This window comes from Mobula hypostoma, chromosome 1 (assembly GCF_963921235.1).
Source record: "Mobula hypostoma chromosome 1, sMobHyp1.1, whole genome shotgun sequence".
Lineage (NCBI taxonomy): Eukaryota > Metazoa > Chordata > Chondrichthyes > Myliobatiformes > Myliobatidae > Mobula > Mobula hypostoma.
The window spans coordinates 110870540-110891016 of NC_086097.1; the positions used below are offsets into that span (position 1 = coordinate 110870540).

The window sequence follows — 20477 nt, forward strand, 5'->3', positions numbered from 1 at the left end:
CAAGGTCCCCTTGGATTCCATGCCTCCTTACTTTCTCAATAAGCCTTGCAATGGGTACCTTATCAAATACCTTGCTGAAATCCATATACACTACATCTACTGCTCTACCTTCATCAATGTGTTTAGACACATCCTCAAAAATTCAATCAGGCTCGTAAGGCACGACCTGCTTTTGACAAAGCCATACTGACTATTCCTGATCATATTATGCCTCTCCAAATGTTCATAAATCCTGCCTCTCAGGATCTTCTCTATTCTATAGACAGGTATATGGAGGAATGTATGGTGGGCAGTTATATGGGAGGCAGGGTTTAAGGGTTGACACAACATTGTGGGCCGAAGGGCCTGAACAGTGCTGTACTATTCTATGTTCGATGTAACTTACCAACCACTGAAGTAAGACTCACTGGTCTATAATTTCCTGGGCTATCTCTACTCTCTTTCTTGAATAAGGGAACAACATCTGCAACCCTCCAATCCTCCAGAACCTCCACACCCCCCCCCATCCCCATTGATGACGCAAGGATCACTGCCAGAGGCTCAGCAATCTCCTCCCTCTCCTCCCACAGTAGCCTGGGGTACATCTCATCCAGTCCTGGAGACTCATCCAACTTGATGCTTTCTGAAAGCTCCAGCACATCCTCTTTCTTAATGTCTATATGCTCAAGCTTTTCAATCCACTGTAAGTCGTCCCTACAATTGCCAAGATTCTTTTCCGTAGTTAATACTGAAGCAAAGTATTCATTAAGGATCTCTGCTATCTCCTCTGGTTCCATACACACTTTTCCATTGTCACACTTGATTGGTTCTATTCTCTTACGTCTTATCCTCTTGCTCTTCACATACTTGCAGAATGCCTTGGGATTTTCCTTAATCCTGTTCGCCAAGGCCTCCTCATGGCCCATTCTGGCTCTCCTAATTTTATTCTTAAGCTCCTTCCTGCTAGCCTTATAATCTTCTAGATCTCATCGGTCCCTCCCCACGGATCTCCCACCTGGCACTTATCCCTGTAAGCGTAAGTGCTACACCTGTCCCTACACTTCTCTTACCACCATTCAGGGCCCCAAACAGTCCTTCCAAGTGAGGGAACACTTCACTTGCGAGTCTGTTGGGGTCATCTATTGCATCCGGTGCTCCCAGTGCGGCCTCCTCTACATCGGTGAAACCCGACGCAGATTGGGGGACCGTTTTATCGAGCACCTCCGCTCCGTCCGCCACAACAGATAGGATCTCCCAGTAGCCACACACTTCAACTCTGCTTCCCACTCCCATTGAGATATGTCCATACATGGCCTCCTCTACTACCATGATGAGGCTAAACTCAGGTTGGAGGAGCAACACCTCATATACTGTCTGGGTAGTCTCCAGCCCCTTGGTATGAACATAGAATTCTCCAGCTTCCAGTAATTCCCTCCCCCTCCCTTCCTCTATCTCTATGCCACTCTGCCCCCTCCCCCGGGTGCCTATCACCTCCCTCATGGTTCCGCCTCCTTCTACTACCCATTGTGTTTTCCCCTATTCTTTCTTCACCTTTCCTCCCTGCTTCCCCTCCCCCACCCCTTTATCTTTCTCCTCACTGGTTTTTCACCTGGAACCTACCAGCCTTCTCCTTCCCACCCTCCCCCCACCTTCTTTATAGGGCCTCTGCCCCTTCCCTCTACAGTCTTGACGAAGGGTTCCGGCCCGAAACGTCGACCGATCTTTTCCACGGATGCTGCCCGACCTGCTGAGCTCCTCCAGCGTGTTGTGAGTGTTGCTCTATCATTACCTAGTTTTTTGAACCTTTTGTAAGCTTTTCTTTTCTCTTGACTAGATTTTCAACAGCCTTTGTACACCACAGTTCCTGTACCCTACCATCCTTTCCCTGTCTCATTGGAATGTACCTATGCAGAATGCCAGTCAAATATCCCCTGAACATTTGCCACACTTCTGCCGTACATTTCCGAGAACATCTGTTCCCAATATTTGCTTTCCAAGTTCCTGCCTGATAGCTTCATATTTCCCCTTACTCCATTAAACACGTTCCTAACTTGTCTGTTCCTATCCCTCTCCAATGCTCATGTTAAAGGAGATAGAATTCTGATCACTATCTCCAAAATGCTCTCCCACTGTGAGACCTGACACCTGACCAGGTTCACTTCCCAATACCAGATCAAGTACAGCCTCTCCTCTTGTAGGGTTATCTACATATTGTGTCAGGAAACCTTCCTGAACACACCTAACAAACTCCACCCCATCTAAACCCTTTACTCTAGGGAGATGCAAATCAATATTATATGAATATCAATATCAATATATGTTATCACCAATCCGCACAGATTGTGGTCTTCTGGTTAGGAAGTTAAAGATCCAATTGCAGATATTCGTCTTACCCTTCCTGAAGTCCACAATCAGCTCTTTCGTCTTACTGATGTTGAGTGCCAGGTTGTTGCTGCGGCACCATTCCACTAGTTGGCATATCTCACTCCTGTACACCCACTCATCACATGTTATCCTCAAGTGGTCTTTTCCTCTATTAAGTTATATTCTTACTCTTCATGTATGTATAGAATTTCTTAGGATTCTCTTTAATCCTACTTGACAAGGACTTTTCATGGTCCCAGCTGGCTTCTTGAGTTCTTTTCTAGCTTCTTTATAATTCTCAAGGCCCCAATTTGATATGAGAGAGAGAGACGTGGAGGGGAGAGACAGAGTGAGAGAGAGAAGGGTAGAGAGTGAGAGAGAAAGAGAGAAAGAGAGAGACACACACACACACACACAGACATGGGAAGACAGAGAGAGAGACAGGGAGGGAGAGAGAGGGAGAGACGGGGAAGGAGAGAGAGACGAGGAGGGACAGAGAGAGAGAGGGGGAGGGTAGAGGGGGGGAGTGAGAGAGTGAGAGATGGGGAGGCAGAGAGAGAGATGGGGGGACAGAGAGAGACAGGAAGTCAGACAGAGAGAGAGAGATGGGGAGGGAGAGAGAGAGAGAGACAGGGAGGGTAGAGAGAGAGAGAGGGAGGAGTGAGAGAGTGAGAGATGGGGAGGGAGAGAGAGAGAAAGAAAGATAGAGTGAGATACAGAGAGACAAGCGAGACAGAGAAATAGAGATAGAGAGAGACAGATAAAGAAAGTGAAAGATAAAGCTCGAGATAGAGAAAGAAAGACAGAAATCGAGATAAAGAGACAGGGAGAGGGAGGAGGGGAAGGGGAAGGGAGGGGGAGAAAGAGAGAGTTAGATAGAGGGAGATAGAGAGTGTGCACATGCAGGGGTGCCTAAGACTTTTGTACAGTACTGTAATTTAAAGTATTGCACTGTACTGCTGCTGCATATAAAATCATGACATACGCCAGTGATGATAACCCCGATTCTGATTTTGGTCACTATAGTGGAGTGAGAGTGGGAAGTGGACAGGGAGAGGGGAAGTATGGTTGGGAAAACGGAAGGGAGATGGTAGGGAGAAGACTCAGCACTCAACTCTACTTAATCTCAAAACCTCCCAGCATATTTGCTATCTTTCAATACCTTCTTCTTTATACTCACCTCAAACACTTGCTATGATTCCAAGCTCAAATTCTCACATTTATCCTTCAGTGGACCTACCCCTCTCCTTAGTTTTGCTATCATTCTCAAAACGTAAACATAAAATGCCTTGGGATTCCCCTTGACCCTGTTCTGTAAGGATGACTCGTGGCCCCATTCACCCTTCCTACTCATCTGTTTGAGCACTTTGTGATTACATTTATATTTCAAATGGGCCCAGTCTGATTTTAGACTCCGAAACCTTATATATATGCTTCCCTTTTCTTCTTGACATTCTTTTGCTGTTTGGATTGCATGTGGTCCTATGTTCCAACTTTTTAGCTCAACTCATGATCTTATATACCCTTCTTGGCAAGAAACTGAACCTCAATTTAACCATTTGTGATTTGGACAACATCTCCAATTTGAAAGTACAGAGATGCCTTAACCTTAAGATAATAGCAAATGGTTACGTAGTATTAATCAGACACATGAACAGGCAGGGAATGCAGGCAGATGGGAATAGTTTCGATTGGCATCATGGTCGATGTCAACATGGTGGTGTGAAGGGCCCACTTTCTTTGCCGTACTATGTTCTGTGTTAGATGTTTAAGCCTACAGAAGCCTTGGAATTTAGTATTTTAAAGAAGTGCATTTCAAGTCAAAGATTATAGAGAATAGTTTACAATGATTTGAACTTCTGATGGTTAAACTGGAATGTTAAACAGGAACATGTAAAATTAAACTGATACTACTGACATACTGTCTATTAAAGAAAACGAATGCAAAAAAAACTGCTGTAATTACTCAGCAGATGAAGTAGTTTTTGTGTAGCTTAAAAGTGTGTGTCAATGTTTCAGGATGAGATAATGCATTGATGTCGGGAGGGGAAAAGTAGCTGTATAAAGAGTACTGGGGCAGGGGGGAAGTAGGACAATAGATGGTAGGGAAGCAGATAAGGGGAATTATGGATAGACGAAGCAATGACGAATCTGCTGGAAGAACTCAGCAAGTCAAGCAACATCTGTGAGAAGAATGGAACCATTTTGGGTTGAAATCTTTAGACTGGAGCAATGAGTTGGCCAGTCCAAAAAGGGAAAAGTGTATAGTGAGGAAGAAGTCCAAGGTGATTGGTGGACCGAGGAGGGGTGTAGGAAGTCAGGAAGGGAGTTGGGGTGGGGGTGGGAGAAAGTGGCAGGTGCATGATAGATGGAGGGGGACAGAGAGATTAAAAAAAGGAATTAAAATAGGGGAAAGCACAGTGGAACAAGGTGAGGGCAGAGAGTGTGAAGGTAAGAGGCAGTTGCTGGAGGGAGAGGCTAAGATACAGAAACACAAATCACTTCCAGTGCTGGATTCTGTTAAGTAAAAGAAGTGAAAATCGGAACCATTATGGGGGGAGGTGAATGGTGGTTGGAACCAGAGCCAGACTGATTGGGGAAAGGGGAGGGGAGGAGCCCATAGGTCGTGTGTATGTAGTGGGTGGATGGAAACAGGAGAGGAATCGGGACAAAAGTGTGAGAGTGGCGGACTGAGGAGAAGTGTAATATAGCAGGCAGCTTGTGTCACATAGGAGCGGGGGTTGGGATGGAGGTGGGAGTCAGTGCAGGTGAGCGATAGATAGAAACAAACAGTGACGGTTAAGCAGACGAGGTAGTTACAGAGGGACTGGTCTCCTGCTGAAGACATAAAGGGATATGGAGGACATGTGGCTCCATTTTGTTACAGCTTGTGGAAGGACTATTCCCATTCATCCCTCCCTGACCCCTGGTACTTCCCCCAACCTTCCCAGTAGATGTAACATATATCCTTATACCACCATCCAGTGACCTTAAACACTTGTAGGTGAGGCCAACATTTACATGCATCTCCTCCAACTTTGTCTACAGAATTCAGTGCTCCCATTTTGCCTCTATGTACATTGGTGAGACCAAACACAGATCGGATAACCGTTTTGCAGGTCTGCAGTGGCCATCCCAAACTCCCAGCCACATGCCACTTCAGTTCCCTTGGCCGTCTCTACTGCTGGGATAAAGCCCAAGACTAAACGGAGGAACAGCCCATCTTATTCCACTGGGGTAATCTGCTATGTAATGGCATGAATACTGAGTTTTCCAAGTTTTAGGTTAACCTCTCTCCCTTTTTTCTTTTTCATATTCTTTCTGATCTTCCACCAGTCCTCCCATTTTTGTCCCGATTCCCCTCCTGTTTCCATCCACCCACTACATACACATGACCTATGGGCTCCTCCCCTCCCCTTTCCCCAATCAATCTGGCTCTCTCGGTGGCCACCCATTTCAATCTTGCTTCCCATTCCTGTTCCGACATGTCAATCCATGGCCTTCTATACCGCTGCGATGAGGCCACACTCAGGTTGGAGGAGCCACACATTCTGTCAGGGTAGCCTCCAACCTGATGACACGAACGTCGATTTCTCGAACTTCTCGTAATGCCCCTCTCCCACCTTCACCATTCCCTATTGCTGTTTTCCCCCTCTAACCTTATTTCTTTACCTGCCCATTATTTCCCTTTGGTGCTCCTCCCCCTTCCCTTTCTTCCACGGTCTTCTACCCTCTCCTATCAGATTCCCCCTTCTTCAGCCCTTTATCTCTTTCACCAATCAACTTCCCAACTCTTTACTTCACCCCTCCCCCGACTCGGCTTCACCTATCATCTGCCATCTTGTACTTGTTCCACCCCGCCCCCCCCTTTTTTTTTAAACCATGACTGCTCGTCTTTTTTTCCCAGTCCTGATGAAGGCTCTCAGCCCAAAACATCAACTGTTTATTCTTTTCCATAGATGCTGCCTGGCCTGCTGAGTTCCTCCAGCATTTTGTGTGTGTTGCTTGGATTTCCAGCAGCTGCAGATTTTCTTGTGTTTGTGAACCTACACGACCAGTACTTCTCCCACCCCCAACTAGCACATCCATTTTCTCTCTCCCTTTTGTTAGGGTATATAGCAATTATTAACTTCAACCAATTTTCGGATCTCTGTCTGTCTCTCTCATGACTCCAAAGGCTGCCAGCTTGTGTGTGTCCCAAATGAAGACTTGTATCCGACAGCTGTGTTTGGTGAAGAAGGCGAATGCAATGTTGGCATTCATTTCTAGAGGAATAGAGTATAGGAGCAGGGATGTGACTTTGTTCATGTTACCACACCTTTGATCACCTTTTCCAGCCCTCCGACCACCACCACCCTCCCACCCGCAGCTAGCTCTGTCTGTCCATAGGATATACAAGAGACCGCAAATGCTGGCACGTGGGGCAACGAACGATCTGCTGGAAGAACTCAATGATGTGAGTAGCATCAGTTGAGGAAAGGAATTAACAACATTGTGGGTTGAAACTCTACATCAAGAACTCAGTGGAGAGGGGAGATGGCCAGTGTAACGGTAGATGACCCTAACAGACTCACAGGTGAAGTGTTGTCACATTTGGAAGGACTGTTTGGGGCCTTGAATGGTAGTGAGGGAAGAGGTGTAGGGGAAAATGTGGCACTTGCTCCACTTGCAAAGAGAAGTACCAGAAGGGAGATCAGTGGGGAGGGATGGCGAGGGGAGAGAAAGATGTGCTTTGTGGTGGGATCCAGTTGGATTTGGTGGAAGTTATATGCTGTGTAGGTTACCTTTAATTGGAAAATTAAATGTTCTGATCACCAGGAAGCCCAAGAGGAATAATGAGGTTGTTGTTTCTCTAGTTTGCACTTGGCTTCAGCATGGCAGTGGAGGCAACCAAAGGGAGACTGACTAGTGTGGGAATAGCAAGGAGAAGCTGAAATAAGATGCAACCAGAAACTCAAGAGGTCTATTGCAGACAGAATGGTCACCAAGTCTATGCTTGGTCTTCAGAAATCAAGGAGGGCACACAACGTGCACCAAATGCAACAGCTCAGGTTGAAAGAGATGCAGGAGAATTTTACCTCAACTGGATGGGCTGTTGAGATTCCATCCTATAGTTGCAGTCCTAAGGGACAGGGAGGAGTGGGTCAGAAGGGATGAGTGAACCAAGGGCCACAGAGTGGGTGGTTTCTATGGAAATCAGACAGAAGGGAGAAAGAGAAAATGAAGGATTGAATGTTAGATAGGGAGGCTGGTTCAGTGAAAGGCGAGGACAGAGGGAACTCTATTGTCATGTTATGCGCTATCTGTTTATTGAATAAATCCAACAGCGTAAGATTTCCTAAAGAAAATCCGGCTGGTTTCAGGCTATTTTATCATGTGGCTTCAAGTACCCTGAAAACTCATCTTTAATAATGTATTCTAACATCTTGCCAACCATGGAAGTCAGGCTATCTGGCCTATAATATCCTGTCTTTTGCCTCCCTCCCTTTATGGCCAAATTTGCTGATGATACAAAGATAGATGGATGGGGCAAGTAATGTTGAGGAAGCACGGAGTTTGTTGAAAGACTTGGACAGATTAAGGAATGGACGTGGTAGATAGAATACAACGTATTCCACTGTATATGGTTCATGAATTTTGGTAGAATGAAAAAAGGCATGGACTATTTTCTAAACGGGGAGCAAATTCAGAAATCAGAAGTGCAAAGGGAGTCCCAGTGCAGATTTCCTAATGGTTAACTTCTAAGTTGGGTTGGTAGTCAAGAAGGCAAATGCAATATTAGCATTCATTTCAAGAGGACAAGAATATAAAAGCGAGGATGTAATGCTGAGGCTTAATAAGGCATTGGTCAGACCTCATTTGGAGTATTGAGAGCAGTTTTGGGCCCCTTATCAAAGAAAAGATGTGCTGGCATTGGAAAGGGTCCAGAGAAGGTTCACGAGAATGATTCTGGGAATGAAAGGATTAGCATATGAGGAGCATTTGATGGCTCTGGTCCTATACTTGCTGGAGTTTACAAGAATGCAAAGAGATCTTGTTGAAACCGAATGAATATTGAAAGATATGGAAAGGATGTTTCCATTGGTGGGGGAGTCATGACTGAGGGCACAACCTCAGAATAGAAGGACATCCCTTTAAGAATAGAGATAAGGAGGAACTTCTTTAGCCAGAGGGGATGAATCTGTGGAATTCATTGCCACAGACAGCTGTGGAAGCCAAGTCATTAGGTACATTTAAAATAAAGGTTGGTAGGTTCTTGATTAGTAAGAGTGTCACAGCTTATGGGGAATGGCAGGAGAATGGGGCTGAGTGGTTAAGTAAATCAGCCTTGATCAAATTGCAGAGCACATTCAATGAGCTGAATGGTCTATTTTGTCTTAAGGTCCAAGAACCTGAATCCCTGCCCTGCACTAGCTCCTTAGCCAGGAATTTCCCTGGCCTTTATTTCTATCTCTGAATTCACTAGCACATGGCACCAGGAGTAATCTCGAGATCACAAACCTCAAGGTCTTCCTTCTAAGCTTCTTATCGAACTTCCTATACTCATTTTGCAGAACCACATCCCTTGTTCTACTAATGTTACTTGTATACCTTTGGCTGCAGCCACTCAGGGACAAATCAGCCATCACATTATAGAGTACTTCAACAAATATTTTGAATTAATTTTCTTCAGAGGAGGGACCACTGGCAGCTTGCTGAAATAAACAATTCTTGGTACAGTATGTCTGACGCTTTACTGTAAACTAAGGAAAATCCCATGGAAAATAAAAATGGGAAATAATTTTACATTACTGGACTGTGACAAAAGAGGCAAAATGGCATTAACATGTTTAGAAAATATATATTGATTTAGGTATTTCTATTAACAATTACAAACAAGTGAGTAGACAAATAGAAACATTTAGTACAGTAAATAAAACTTTATTCACTTTCCAAGTCTGTTACAAGTTATCCTCTTCCTTAGCTGAGATATGAATCATGTATTTACAATTTACAGTAGTGTCTTTCGAAAATACAAGTACAAAAGCTATAATAAACAAACTAGGTACAGCTATTTAGTACCTTTAAAGGCTGAAGCTCCAAGGATGAGACCCTGCAAAAATAAATCAGTTGTACAGAGAGCATTCCAGTCAAACATTAACAGCTCAAGTTCCATTAATTTTATTGCACAATTTATCCTAGTGCCATTTAATAAAAAATCTGCTTGAATTAACATCAGAATAAGATTGAGAGCTTTTTTGCATTTTAGGTTTTGTACAAATCACAGTAGAAGGCCATGAAAACATTATCCTGATAACAGTACCATATTCTTCCCATGTGCAACCAGATAAATAACTTCCCAGAAGCATGATCCCTGAACAGTTCCACTTAGGTGACTTCCTTAGTTAACGGAGCCAAGAAGTCTGGAAGGAGAAGTAAGGAATTAATGAAGTGGACTGTAAATATTTTTCAGTTGCATTTACAAATCACAATTACTTAGAAATACAAACAAATTTACTGTTCTGCTTTGGTCATGGAAGATCAACTTGTCAACCACAAAGAAAGATTTTGCAAATACACTATCCATCTTTCAGACTAAGCATTTATTTTTATAAATGAAATTGCATAAGCAGTGGCACAATTTTCTGATCACTTGATTGATTAGCAGTATCAGGAACAAACAGATCATCACAAAGACTTCAGAAAGGCACTTCCTGCATAAAGTCAGCAATATAAGTATCTGTTCCAATTTCATTGTGTTCTAATGTAACTCTACACCCGTTAATGCAAAAAGAATGCACAATGGCCTTTAAATGCATAATTGTACCTACCTCTGCAGCTTCCTCTGGAAACGCCAAAACAACATATTAACTGCATTACTACTAACTGTTAACACATCAAAAATTCTGACACCTTGGTCAAACAGTTTGTTCTTAACAAATTAATACATGTGTTGTTCAACATTTCCAGCATCTGCAGAATCTCGCATCTTTATTAGACAACTCCTAATTTTCTTCCAAATTGTATGGTAACATTCTTTCCCCAGAGTAGGGTATGTCTAAATCTTGAGAACATAAACTTAAGGTGAGAGGGGAAAGATTTAAAAGAGACTTGAGGGGTATCTTTCTCACAGAAAGGGTAATGAGTATATGAAATGAGCTGTTGGAGGAAGATGTCGAACCTGGTTCAATTACAACGTTTAAAAGACACTGGATAGCAAAGGTTTTGGACAAAACAGAAGCAGAAGGGGTTAGTTTGGATAGACAGCTTGGTCAGCAAGTGAGAGTTCGGCCTGTATCTGTAGTGTGTAATGTCATCATGTAAGAAATAAACCAACTAAACTAACTAAACCAATTAACTAGTACTGGTATGTTTCCATTTAGTGGGCTTAATTTAGAAGTAGTAATCAGGCAGACACAGCATGGATTCAGCCAGGTCAGATTCTGTCTGACAAACCTACTGGAGTTCTTTGAGGATATAAAGAGCGCAGTGGACAGAAGGGAACAGATGGACGTTACTTACTTGGATTCCCAGAAGGCATTCGATAAGGTGCCACATAAAAGACTTATCCATAAGGATGCATAGAGTTGGGGGTTATGTATTAGCATGGATAGAGGATTGGTTAACTAATAGAAAGCAGAGAGCTGGGACAGACGGAGAGGTGGAACGAAGTCAAGATGGCGCTAAATGGTGACTCCCTTACTTGCATCTTCAGAAACAGCTCTATTTCCAGCTTTAATATCTCTATTTTTCCCTTTCAAGGTTCTTTTGAAGACTCTGACCTGGAATTACACACTGACTTCGGTTGTTTGTGGGAATGGGACTCATTCTCATGGTTTCAGGACTGGCCGTTGTTCGGCACGCCAAAGATTCGGCCTGGGAGTCCAGCTCGGATTTGTAAGCCTAAGATCTCGGGGCTCTGGAGACGGGTGGATCGAGGGTTGGTGTCACGGCAGGAGACCTGCGTATCGTGGGGGGAGTTGGAAAATCTACTGTTGTGTGCCCAAGACACGGGATCTTTGAGATTTTTGGGAACAGAGCCTGGAAAAAGCAACGTAACAGACTTTTAACATCGTAAACCAGCATGTTGTTTATTATGTCTCCCCGCTCACTGGGGAAAAATGAAGACACCTCCTTCTCCCTTATTAGGGAGAGAGAGAACCTGTGGTATGTCAAATGCCGGGTGAAACGCGAAGTCTTTGGGATAACTGCAAGTCTGTGTCTTTGCCATTACTTTGCTCACTCTTGAATGCCCGGTGGTGGGTGCTGATGCTCTATTTTGCTAGTGGGGGGGAGGGATCATTGCTTGCTGCTGCTTACGCGCAGGAGGGGAGCTGGTGGGGACTTTGGGGTTCTTACGTTTAACTGTCACTTGTTCTTTAGGCCACTCTTCTGTTTTCGTGGATGTTGACGAAGAAAAAGCATTTCAGGATGTATATTGTAATTAAACCTATCAAGTCCTATTATATCCAGTGTTTTCTTCCAACCATCCAGAACTGATCAAGCTTTTCTTTTATGGAAAATGAAGGGAATAATATGTTTTCGTGATTTATTCATAGATAATTGTCTCATGTCCCTTGAGCAGTTGTCTAATAAATATAATTTGTCTAGATCACATCTGTTCATATATTTACAGATTAGAAACTTTTTGAAAGTTATTTTACCTACTTTTCCAATATCACATCAAACTGAAATTACATAAAATATTTTAGGTTTAAACCCCTACGAGAAGAGTTTAATAGCAATTGTTTATGATTTAATTACGAAAATACATTTAGGTATGTCTGATAAAATTAAGAATGAATGGGAAAGAGAACTTCAGGCATCTTTACCCATAGAGAAATGAGAGAAAATTCTCCAACTAGTTAACACTTCAATGTGTGCCAGAAACGCTTTGATATAATTAAAGGTGGTTCATAGGGCCCACATGTCTAAGGATAAATTAGCTCGTTTTTATGGTCATATAAATCCTGTCTGTGACAGATGTAATTCTGAGGTAGCTTCCTTGACACATATATTCTGGTCTTGCCCTCTTTTGGAAAAATATTGGAAAGACATTTTTGATATTATATCAGTAGTTTTGTGTATTGATTTACAACCTCATCCTATTACTGCAATTTTTAGACTACCAACGATAGATAGACTTTAGTCATTTTCAGTTTGTCATTTGATTACATTTGGATCGGGACTACAGAGCGGCGTGGGAGCTGAATTCTGAAGGAAGGCAGTTTTTCTTAAAAACTTCTTCCAGTGCAAGAAGGACGAGACTGTGCAGGCGCGTGACGTAAAGGGACAGCACAGAGAGTTTAAAAAGGAGACCACCCTATACAGCGGACAGCTGTCGGAGCGGACAGCGGAGTGAGCAGTAGCAGAGTGTAGGGCTTTGGCGGTAAACAGGAAGAGGCAAGAGCAAAGCACCAACTCTTTTTCTCTATCTCCCCCCCCCCACCCCGTTTTGCGAATCGGCCCGGACAGACAGGAACAGCAGGGCTCTCACAGCTAACAGTACGAGCTAACGGTTTAAAAAGTTGTCTGTTTGGCAAGGTAAGTGGGTGAGTAGACTTATTTTTCCCGTTTTATTCCTGTAGAATTAGATAGCATGCCTGCAGGGTTAGCGCTTTGTTCAAGGTGTCAGATGTGGAATCCTGGGAGACCTCCAGCCTCCCTGATGGCCACATCTGCGCCAGGTGCACCGAGGTGCAGCTCCTCAGAGACCGTGTTAGGGATCTGGAGCTGCAGCTTGATGACCTACTCCTTATCAGGGAAAGTGAAGAGTTGATAGACAGGAGCTACAGGGAGGGAGTCATCCCTAGGCTACAGGGGTCAGAAAACTGGGTCACTGTCAAGAGAAGGAAGGGAAATGCCCGGATAGTGGAGAGCACACCTGTGGCTGTCCCCCTCAGCAACAAATATCTTGTTCTGGATGCTGCTGAGGGGGATGACCTGACAGGGGACGCCCACGGTGACCGCGTCTCTGGCACTGAGCCTGGCACTGTTGTGCAGGAAAGAAGGAGGGAGAAGAGGAATGCGGTAGTCATAGTCAAGGGAACGGAGGGGAGATTCTGTGAGCCTGATAAGAGATACCCGCATGGTGTGTTGCCTCCCAGGTGCCAGGGTACGGGATGTCTCGGATCGGGTCCAGAATATTCTGAAGGGGGAAGGTGAGCAGCCAGTTGTCTTGGTACATGTTGGTACCTACGACATAGATAGGACAAAGGAGGAGGTCCTGAAGAGAGATTTCTGGGAGTTAGGAAGGAAGCTGAGAAGCACGACCTCCAGGGTACTAATCTTGGGATTGCTACCTGTGCCACATGCTAGCGAGGGCAAGAATAGTAGGATCAGGCGGATGAATGTGTGGCTGAGAGACTGGTGCAGGGGGCAGGGCTTCAGATTCTTGGATAATTGGGATCTCTTCTGGGGGAAGTATGACCTGTTCAAGATGGACAGGTTACACCTGAACCCGAAGGGGACCAATATCCTGGCGGGAAAGTTTAATAGAGCTGTTAGGGAGGGTTTAAACTAATTTGGCAGGGGGATGGGAACCGGAATGACAGAGCGGAGGAAGGGGAAAACAGAAATAAATATAAGATAGTGAGCAGTAAAGATGTCAGGAAAGACAGGCAGGTGATGGGGCAAATTTGTAGCCACCGGGATGAGTTGCAGTGCAATAAAGTTGCAGTGAAATCAAAGCGAAAAGTACCAAATACTGGTCTTAAGGTGTTATACTTACATGCACGCAGCATAAGGAATAAGGTGGATGATCTTGTCATACAGCTACAGATTGGCAGGTATGATATTGTGGCCATCAGTGAGACGTGGCTAAAGGATGCATGTCTCTGGGAGCTGAACGTCCAAGGACACACGATGTATCGGAAGGATAGGAAGGTGGGCAGAGGGGAAGACGTGGCTTTATTGGTAAGAAATAATATTAAATCATTAGAAAGAGGTGATATAGGATTGGAAGTTGCAGAATCTTTATGGGTTGAGCTAAGAAATCGCAGGGGTAAAAGGACCCTGATGGCAGTTATTTATAGGCCTCCAAACAGCTGCAGTGATGTGGACTACAAAATACAACAGGAAAGAGAAAACGCTTGCCAGAAGGGCAGTGTTATGATAATTGTGGGGGATTTTAACATACGAGTGGATTGGGAAAATCAAGTCGGCACTGGATCTCAAGAGAGAGAACTTGTAGAATGTCTGCGAGATGACTTTTTAGAACAGCTTGTAGTTGAGCCCACTAGGGGATCGGCTGTACTGGATTGGGTATTGTGTAATGAACCGCAGGTGATTAGAGAGATTGAGGTGAAGGAACCCTTAGGAGGCAGTGATCATAACATGATTGAGTTCACTGTGAAATTTGAAAAAGAGAAGCCGAAATCTGACGTGTCGGTATTTCAATGGAGTAAAGGAAATTACAGTGGCATGAGAGAGGAACTGGCCAAAGTTGACTGGAAAGGGACACTGGCGGGAAAGACAGCAGAGCAGCAGTGGCTGGAGTTTATGCGAGAAGTGAGGAAGGTGCAAGACAGGTATATTCCAAAAAAGAAGAAATTTTCGAATGGAAAAAGGATGCAACCGTGGTTGACAAGAGAAGTCAAAGCCAGAGTTAAAGCAAAGGAGAGGGCATACAAGGAAGCAAAAATTACTGGGAAGACATAGGATTGGGAAGTTTTTAAAAGCTTACAAAAGGAAACTAAGAAAGTCATTAAGAGGGAAAAGATTAACTATGAAAGGAAGCTGGCAAATAATATCAACGAGAATACTAAAAGCTTTTTCAAGTATATAAAGAGTAAAAGACAGGCGAGAGTAGATATAGGACTGATAGAAAATGATGCTGGAGAAATTGTAATGGGAGATAAGGAGATGGCGGAGGAACTGAATGAGTATTTTGCATCAGTCTTTACCGAGGAAGACAGCAGTATACCAGACACTCAAGGGTGACAGGGAAGAGAAGTGTGCGCAGTCACAATTACGACAGAGAAAGTACTCAGGAAGCTGAATAGTCTAAAGGTAGATAAATCTCCCGGACCAGATGGAATGCACCCTCGTGTTCTGAAGGAAGTAGCTGTGGAGATTGCGGAGGCATTAGCGATGATCTTTCAGAAGTCGATAATTCTGGCATGGTTCCGGAGAACTGGAAGATTGCAAATGTCACTCCGCTATTTAAGAAGGGGGCAAGGAAGCAAAAAAGAAATTATAGACCTGTTAGCTTGACATCGGTGGTTGGGAAGCTGTTGGAGTTGATTGTCAAGGATGATGTTACAGAGTACCTGGAGGCATATGACAAGATAGGCAGAACTCGGCAATGGATTCCTTAAAGGAAAATCCTGCCAGACAAACCTATTACAATCTTTTGAGGAAATTACAAGTAGGCTAGACAAGAGAGATGCAGTGGATGTTGTATATTTGGATTTTCAGAAGGCCCTTGATAAGGTGGCACATATGAGGGTACTTAACAAGAGCCCATGGAATTACGGGAAAGTTACATACGTGGATAGAGCGTTGGCTGATTGGCAAGAAACAGAGAGTGGGAATAAAGGGATCCTATTCTGGTTGGCTGCTGGTTACCAGTGGTGTTCCACAGGGGTCCGTGTTGGGGCCGCTTCCTTTTATATTGTACATCAACGGTTTGGATTATGGAATAGATGGCTTTGTGGCTGAGTTTGTTGACGATACGAAGATAGGTGGAGGGGCTGGTAGTGCTGAGGAAACAGAGAGACTGCAGATAGACTTGGATAGATTGGAAGGATGGGCAAAGAAGTGGCAAATGAAATACAATGTTGGAAAGTGTATGGTTATGCACTTTGGCAGAAGAAATAAACGGGCAGACTAAGATTTAAATGGGGAGAGAATTCAACGTTCTGTGATGCAACGGGACTTGGGAGTCCTCGTACAGGATACCCTTAAGGTTAACCTCCAGGCTGAGTCAGGCAATGTTGGCATTCATTTCTTGAGGAATAGAGTATAGGAGCAGGGATGTGATGTTTGAGGCTTTATAAGGCACTGGTGAGACCTCACTTGGAGTACTGTGGGCAGTTTTGGTCTCCTTATTTAAGAAAAGATGTGCTGATGTTGGAGAGGGTACAGAGAAGATTCACTAGAATGATTCCAGGAATGAGAGGCTTAACATATGAGGAACGTTTGTCCACTCTTGGACTGTATTCCTCGGAGTTTAGAAGAATGAGGGGGGACCTCATAGAAACATTTCGAATGTTGAAAGGCATGGACAGAGTGGATGTGGCAAAGCTGTTTCCCATGATGGGGGAGTCTAGTATGAGAGGGCATGACTTAAGGATTGAAGGGCACCCATTCAGAACAGAAATGCGAAGAAATTTTTTTAGTCAGAGGGTGGTGAATCTATGGAATTTGTTGCCATGGGCAGCAGTGGAGGCCAAGTCATTGGATGTATTTAAGGCAGAGATTGATAGGTATCTGAGTAGCCAGGGCATCAAAGGTTATGTTGAGAAGGCATGGGAGTGAGACTAAATGGGAGAATGGATCAGCTCATGATAAAATGGCGGAGCAGACTCGATGGGCCGAATGGCCGACTTCTGCTCCTTTGTCTTATGGTCTTATTAGCCAGAAGATCCATTTTATTTAAATGGAAAGATTCTAATCCCCCTCCTACATTTCAGTGGTTTTCCCAAACTTTAACATGTTTAAACTTGGAAAAAATTAGGAGTGGTACCACTGATCCTTTGGTTAAATTTGAAGAAACTTGGAGGCCATTTATTCAACATTTTAATATGATGTAAGCTGACCTTTTCCAAATCCTTTTCAATAACTTTTTGTTTGTGTATAGGGGAGCAGAGTTAATGACAAATAATGATCTTAACCGATGAACTATGGCAGACCAGTCTTTGTTTTGTTTTGTTTAGTGTAGGGGGTAAAAATTTTTTAAAAATCTTTTTCATGTTCAGTTATTAAGAGATTGGGAGGTTTAAATTAAATATGTTACTCGGAGTCTGTGTCTGTAATCCCGATCTCTTTGTATTATTATCATTGTTATGTTTATCAATTTGAAACTCAATAAAAAAGATTGAAAAAGGAATGATGTATATTGTATACACTCTCTGACACTGAATTGGACCTTTGAGCCTTTGTTACTCTGGTTGGCAATCAGTGGTGAGTGGTGTGCCACAAGGGTCAGTGCTGCGCCCGCAACTGTTCACGATATACATTAACGATCTGGAAGAGGAGTCCAAGCGTGGTGTATCGAAGTTTGCTGATGATACTAAATTGAGTGGAAAAGCATATTGTGCAGAAGATACAGAGAGTCTGCAGAGAGATATAAATAGGTTAAGTGAGTGGGCAAAGGCCTGGTAGATGGAGTACAAGGTTGGTAAATGCAAGGTCATCCACTTTGGAAGGAAAAATGAAAGAGCAGGTTATTATTTAAATGGTAAAAAATTGCAACATGCTGCTGTGCAGAGGGACTTAGGAGTGCTTGTGCATGAATCACAAACAGTTGATTTGCAGGTGCAGCAGGCTATCAAGAAGGCAAATGGAATGATGGCCTTCAATGCTAGAAAGATTGAATTTAAGAGCCGGAGAATATGCTGCAACTGTACAGGGTACTGGAGAGGCCACACCTGGAGTACTGCATCCAGTTTTGGTCTCCTTACTTGGTGAAGGATATACTGGCTTTAGAGGTGGTGCAGAGGAAGCTCACCAGGTTGATTCCAGAGATGAGGGGGTTAGACTAAGAGGAGAGATTGATTCGCCTGGGACTGTACTCGCTGGAAATCAGAAGAAGATCTTATAGAAACATATAAAATTATGGAGGGGATAGATAAAATAGAGGCAGGAAAGTTGTTTCCACTGGTAGGAGAGACTAGAACTAGAGGACCTCGCCTCAATATTCGGGGGAGTAGATTTAGGATGGAGATGAGGAGGAACTGCTTTTCCCAGAGAGTGGTGAATCTATGGAAGTCTCTGCCCAATGAAGCAGTGGAGTCTACCTCAGTAAATATATTTCAGACAAGGTTGGATAGATTTTTTGCATAGGGGAATTAAAGGCTATGGGGAAAAGGGAGGTAGGTGGAGATGAGTTCATGGCCAGATCAACCACAATCTTACTGAATGGCGGAGCAGGCTTGATGAGCCAGATGGTTTACTCCTGCTCCTATTTCTTATGTTCTAATATACCAGCAAAAGAGAGTTGTAGGTAAGGTTTGCTGAAAATTACAAGAATATAGTGAAACAAAAAAGAAATGCATCATGCTTGGCAAAAACCAGAAGTTCTTTACTGCACAATCAGCTGACATGAAGCCTGAATATTCGGAAGAGAAGCAGACTAGTCAGAACTGAAAAATCTCTGCTAATAGAAGTAGAAGACAACCTTCTGATTTCTAGATACATTTTGTATTTGGTCTTCATCTATTGACCATTGATATCCTGAACAATTGTGCACATTACTGCTGTCAATGTTCTGCACACCTACATGCACAACAGAAAAGATTTTATTGCAGTGATACTATTGTCCATATGAAGTACTTTACCATGGATGCCCGACTGAAACCAAATAAATGTACCCTCAGAATTAAGTCAAAGATGTTATTTTGCAAATGTGGTCAAGCACAAACTGTAATTGGTTTGAAATTTTAAAAAAACTTCATTCTGTTTGATAGTGTTATGTACTTCCTCATGCTGCTCATTTCCTTCAGAAGGGTAATTTACAGAATGATAAAGGCTGTTGAAGGAACACACTCAATAACTGAATGGTCTTTTTCCAGATTTTCATATATTAGTAGTGTTCTGCCAGTTAATGACAAATATCTAGACAGATGAGCTGAAACACATTTAGTATTAGTTTGTTAGTAGGACAAATATATTATTGTTACAAAAAGATGAGAAAAAGACAATTAAAGATAACACTCACCCATGAAATGAATGCATCAATAGCCAACTCTCAGAAGATGCCAGTGCGAGGTGAAGAATACTACAGTGCCAGAGGAAATGAGCATATTGGATTTTATAAGTTATGCAAGAAACATTCAAAGCTTGGAAAATGCAAGCAAACAGGATAACCATTAGATGAATTGTGCCAATGATTGTAAACCAGCATCTGAATTGGAGAACTCAGGAAGGAATGGAATGGGATGGGATGGGGATAGCAGGAAGAAAATAACATCCTGTGAGGGTTGGCTCCTGCCATTTAGAAATGGGATCAACTGGAATTAAGATAGTTGAACAAAAAATTTGATGCTTTACCCATTCCAGTAAAGGACTGTGATCACATAACGTCCAGAAGCCATTACAGCATTAAAAATGGACTATTACGTTCAGTCACGTTATTTAAGATTTTAATTATTAAAAATGTTTTAAAAAATGTTCTTTTATGTCTGATCTATATTGCAATATCATCTTTTTCTTTTTATTTTGCTTCAGTACACAATTTTACATGGCTAAATAACTAATTAAGAGTGCGTTCTTCAACCTTGTTGTAAGATGAATTAAATGCCTATTTTACACATAAAAACATCTACAGTGATCCACTGTAGGAGTCACAACACAAAGGAGGTAGCCATTCAGCACAAGTCCACGTCAGCTCTCTCTTAAGTGCTTTAATCAGCTCTCTTCCCTGCTCTCTTCTTTTAACTCTGGAGGTTTCTTTCCCTGAAGTGCCTATTCCTTGTGAAAATATGGATCATCTCTGCTCCAGCTATTCCAATAATAAAGTCGTCACTGAATAAAAATGTTCTCCTTGCCATCCCACTGCATATTTTGTCCAAAACCTTAAAGCTATTGGCTTTTTTTTTTGTAAAAAGTGAATGGGATCAATTTTGCATTCCCTATGTAAAGCTGTTACCATCTAGAACACTACTATCAAATCTTCCTTAGTTCCAAAGAGAACAAACATCTTTCACATTGCCAACCTAACATTGCAGCTAAAAATCCTCACTGCTGGACATGTTCTGATAGATTTCCTTTGTATTCTTCAAAGGTCCTTTATATCTTTCTTATTTTGTGATAACTAGAATTGGACATTCTGATTTAGTCACCCGATAATTTTAAAATGTTGTTGTCCATACAATCCTGACAAAGATATTATCCAAATTCCAACAATGTTTGTAACATATGCACCAAATTATTAATATTAATTTTTTTTCAATATGCTATTTACAGTTCAATCCATGATTGATTCAGATGGT

The 20477-nt window shown here is 42.9% G+C and overlaps 1 protein-coding gene across 3 annotated transcripts in view; it reads right to left on the bottom strand.

Moving 5' to 3' along the window:
• Positions 1-9274: 9274 nt before the first annotated feature.
• Positions 9275-20477, bottom strand: part of golga4 (golgin A4) — a 266334-nt gene continuing 255131 nt past the window's right edge. For 2 of the 3 annotated variants that reach the window (XM_063054798.1, XM_063054779.1), the window contains 2 exons: positions 19205-19264; positions 9275-9746 (listed from right to left, as the gene is read on the bottom strand). In XM_063054798.1, coding sequence (XP_062910868.1) covers positions 19235-19264 — 30 coding nt within the window. In that variant the 3' untranslated portion in view covers positions 9275-9746; positions 19205-19234. The remainder of the gene's footprint in view (positions 9747-19204; positions 19265-20477) is intronic. The other variant, XM_063054789.1, reaches the window with a different exon arrangement.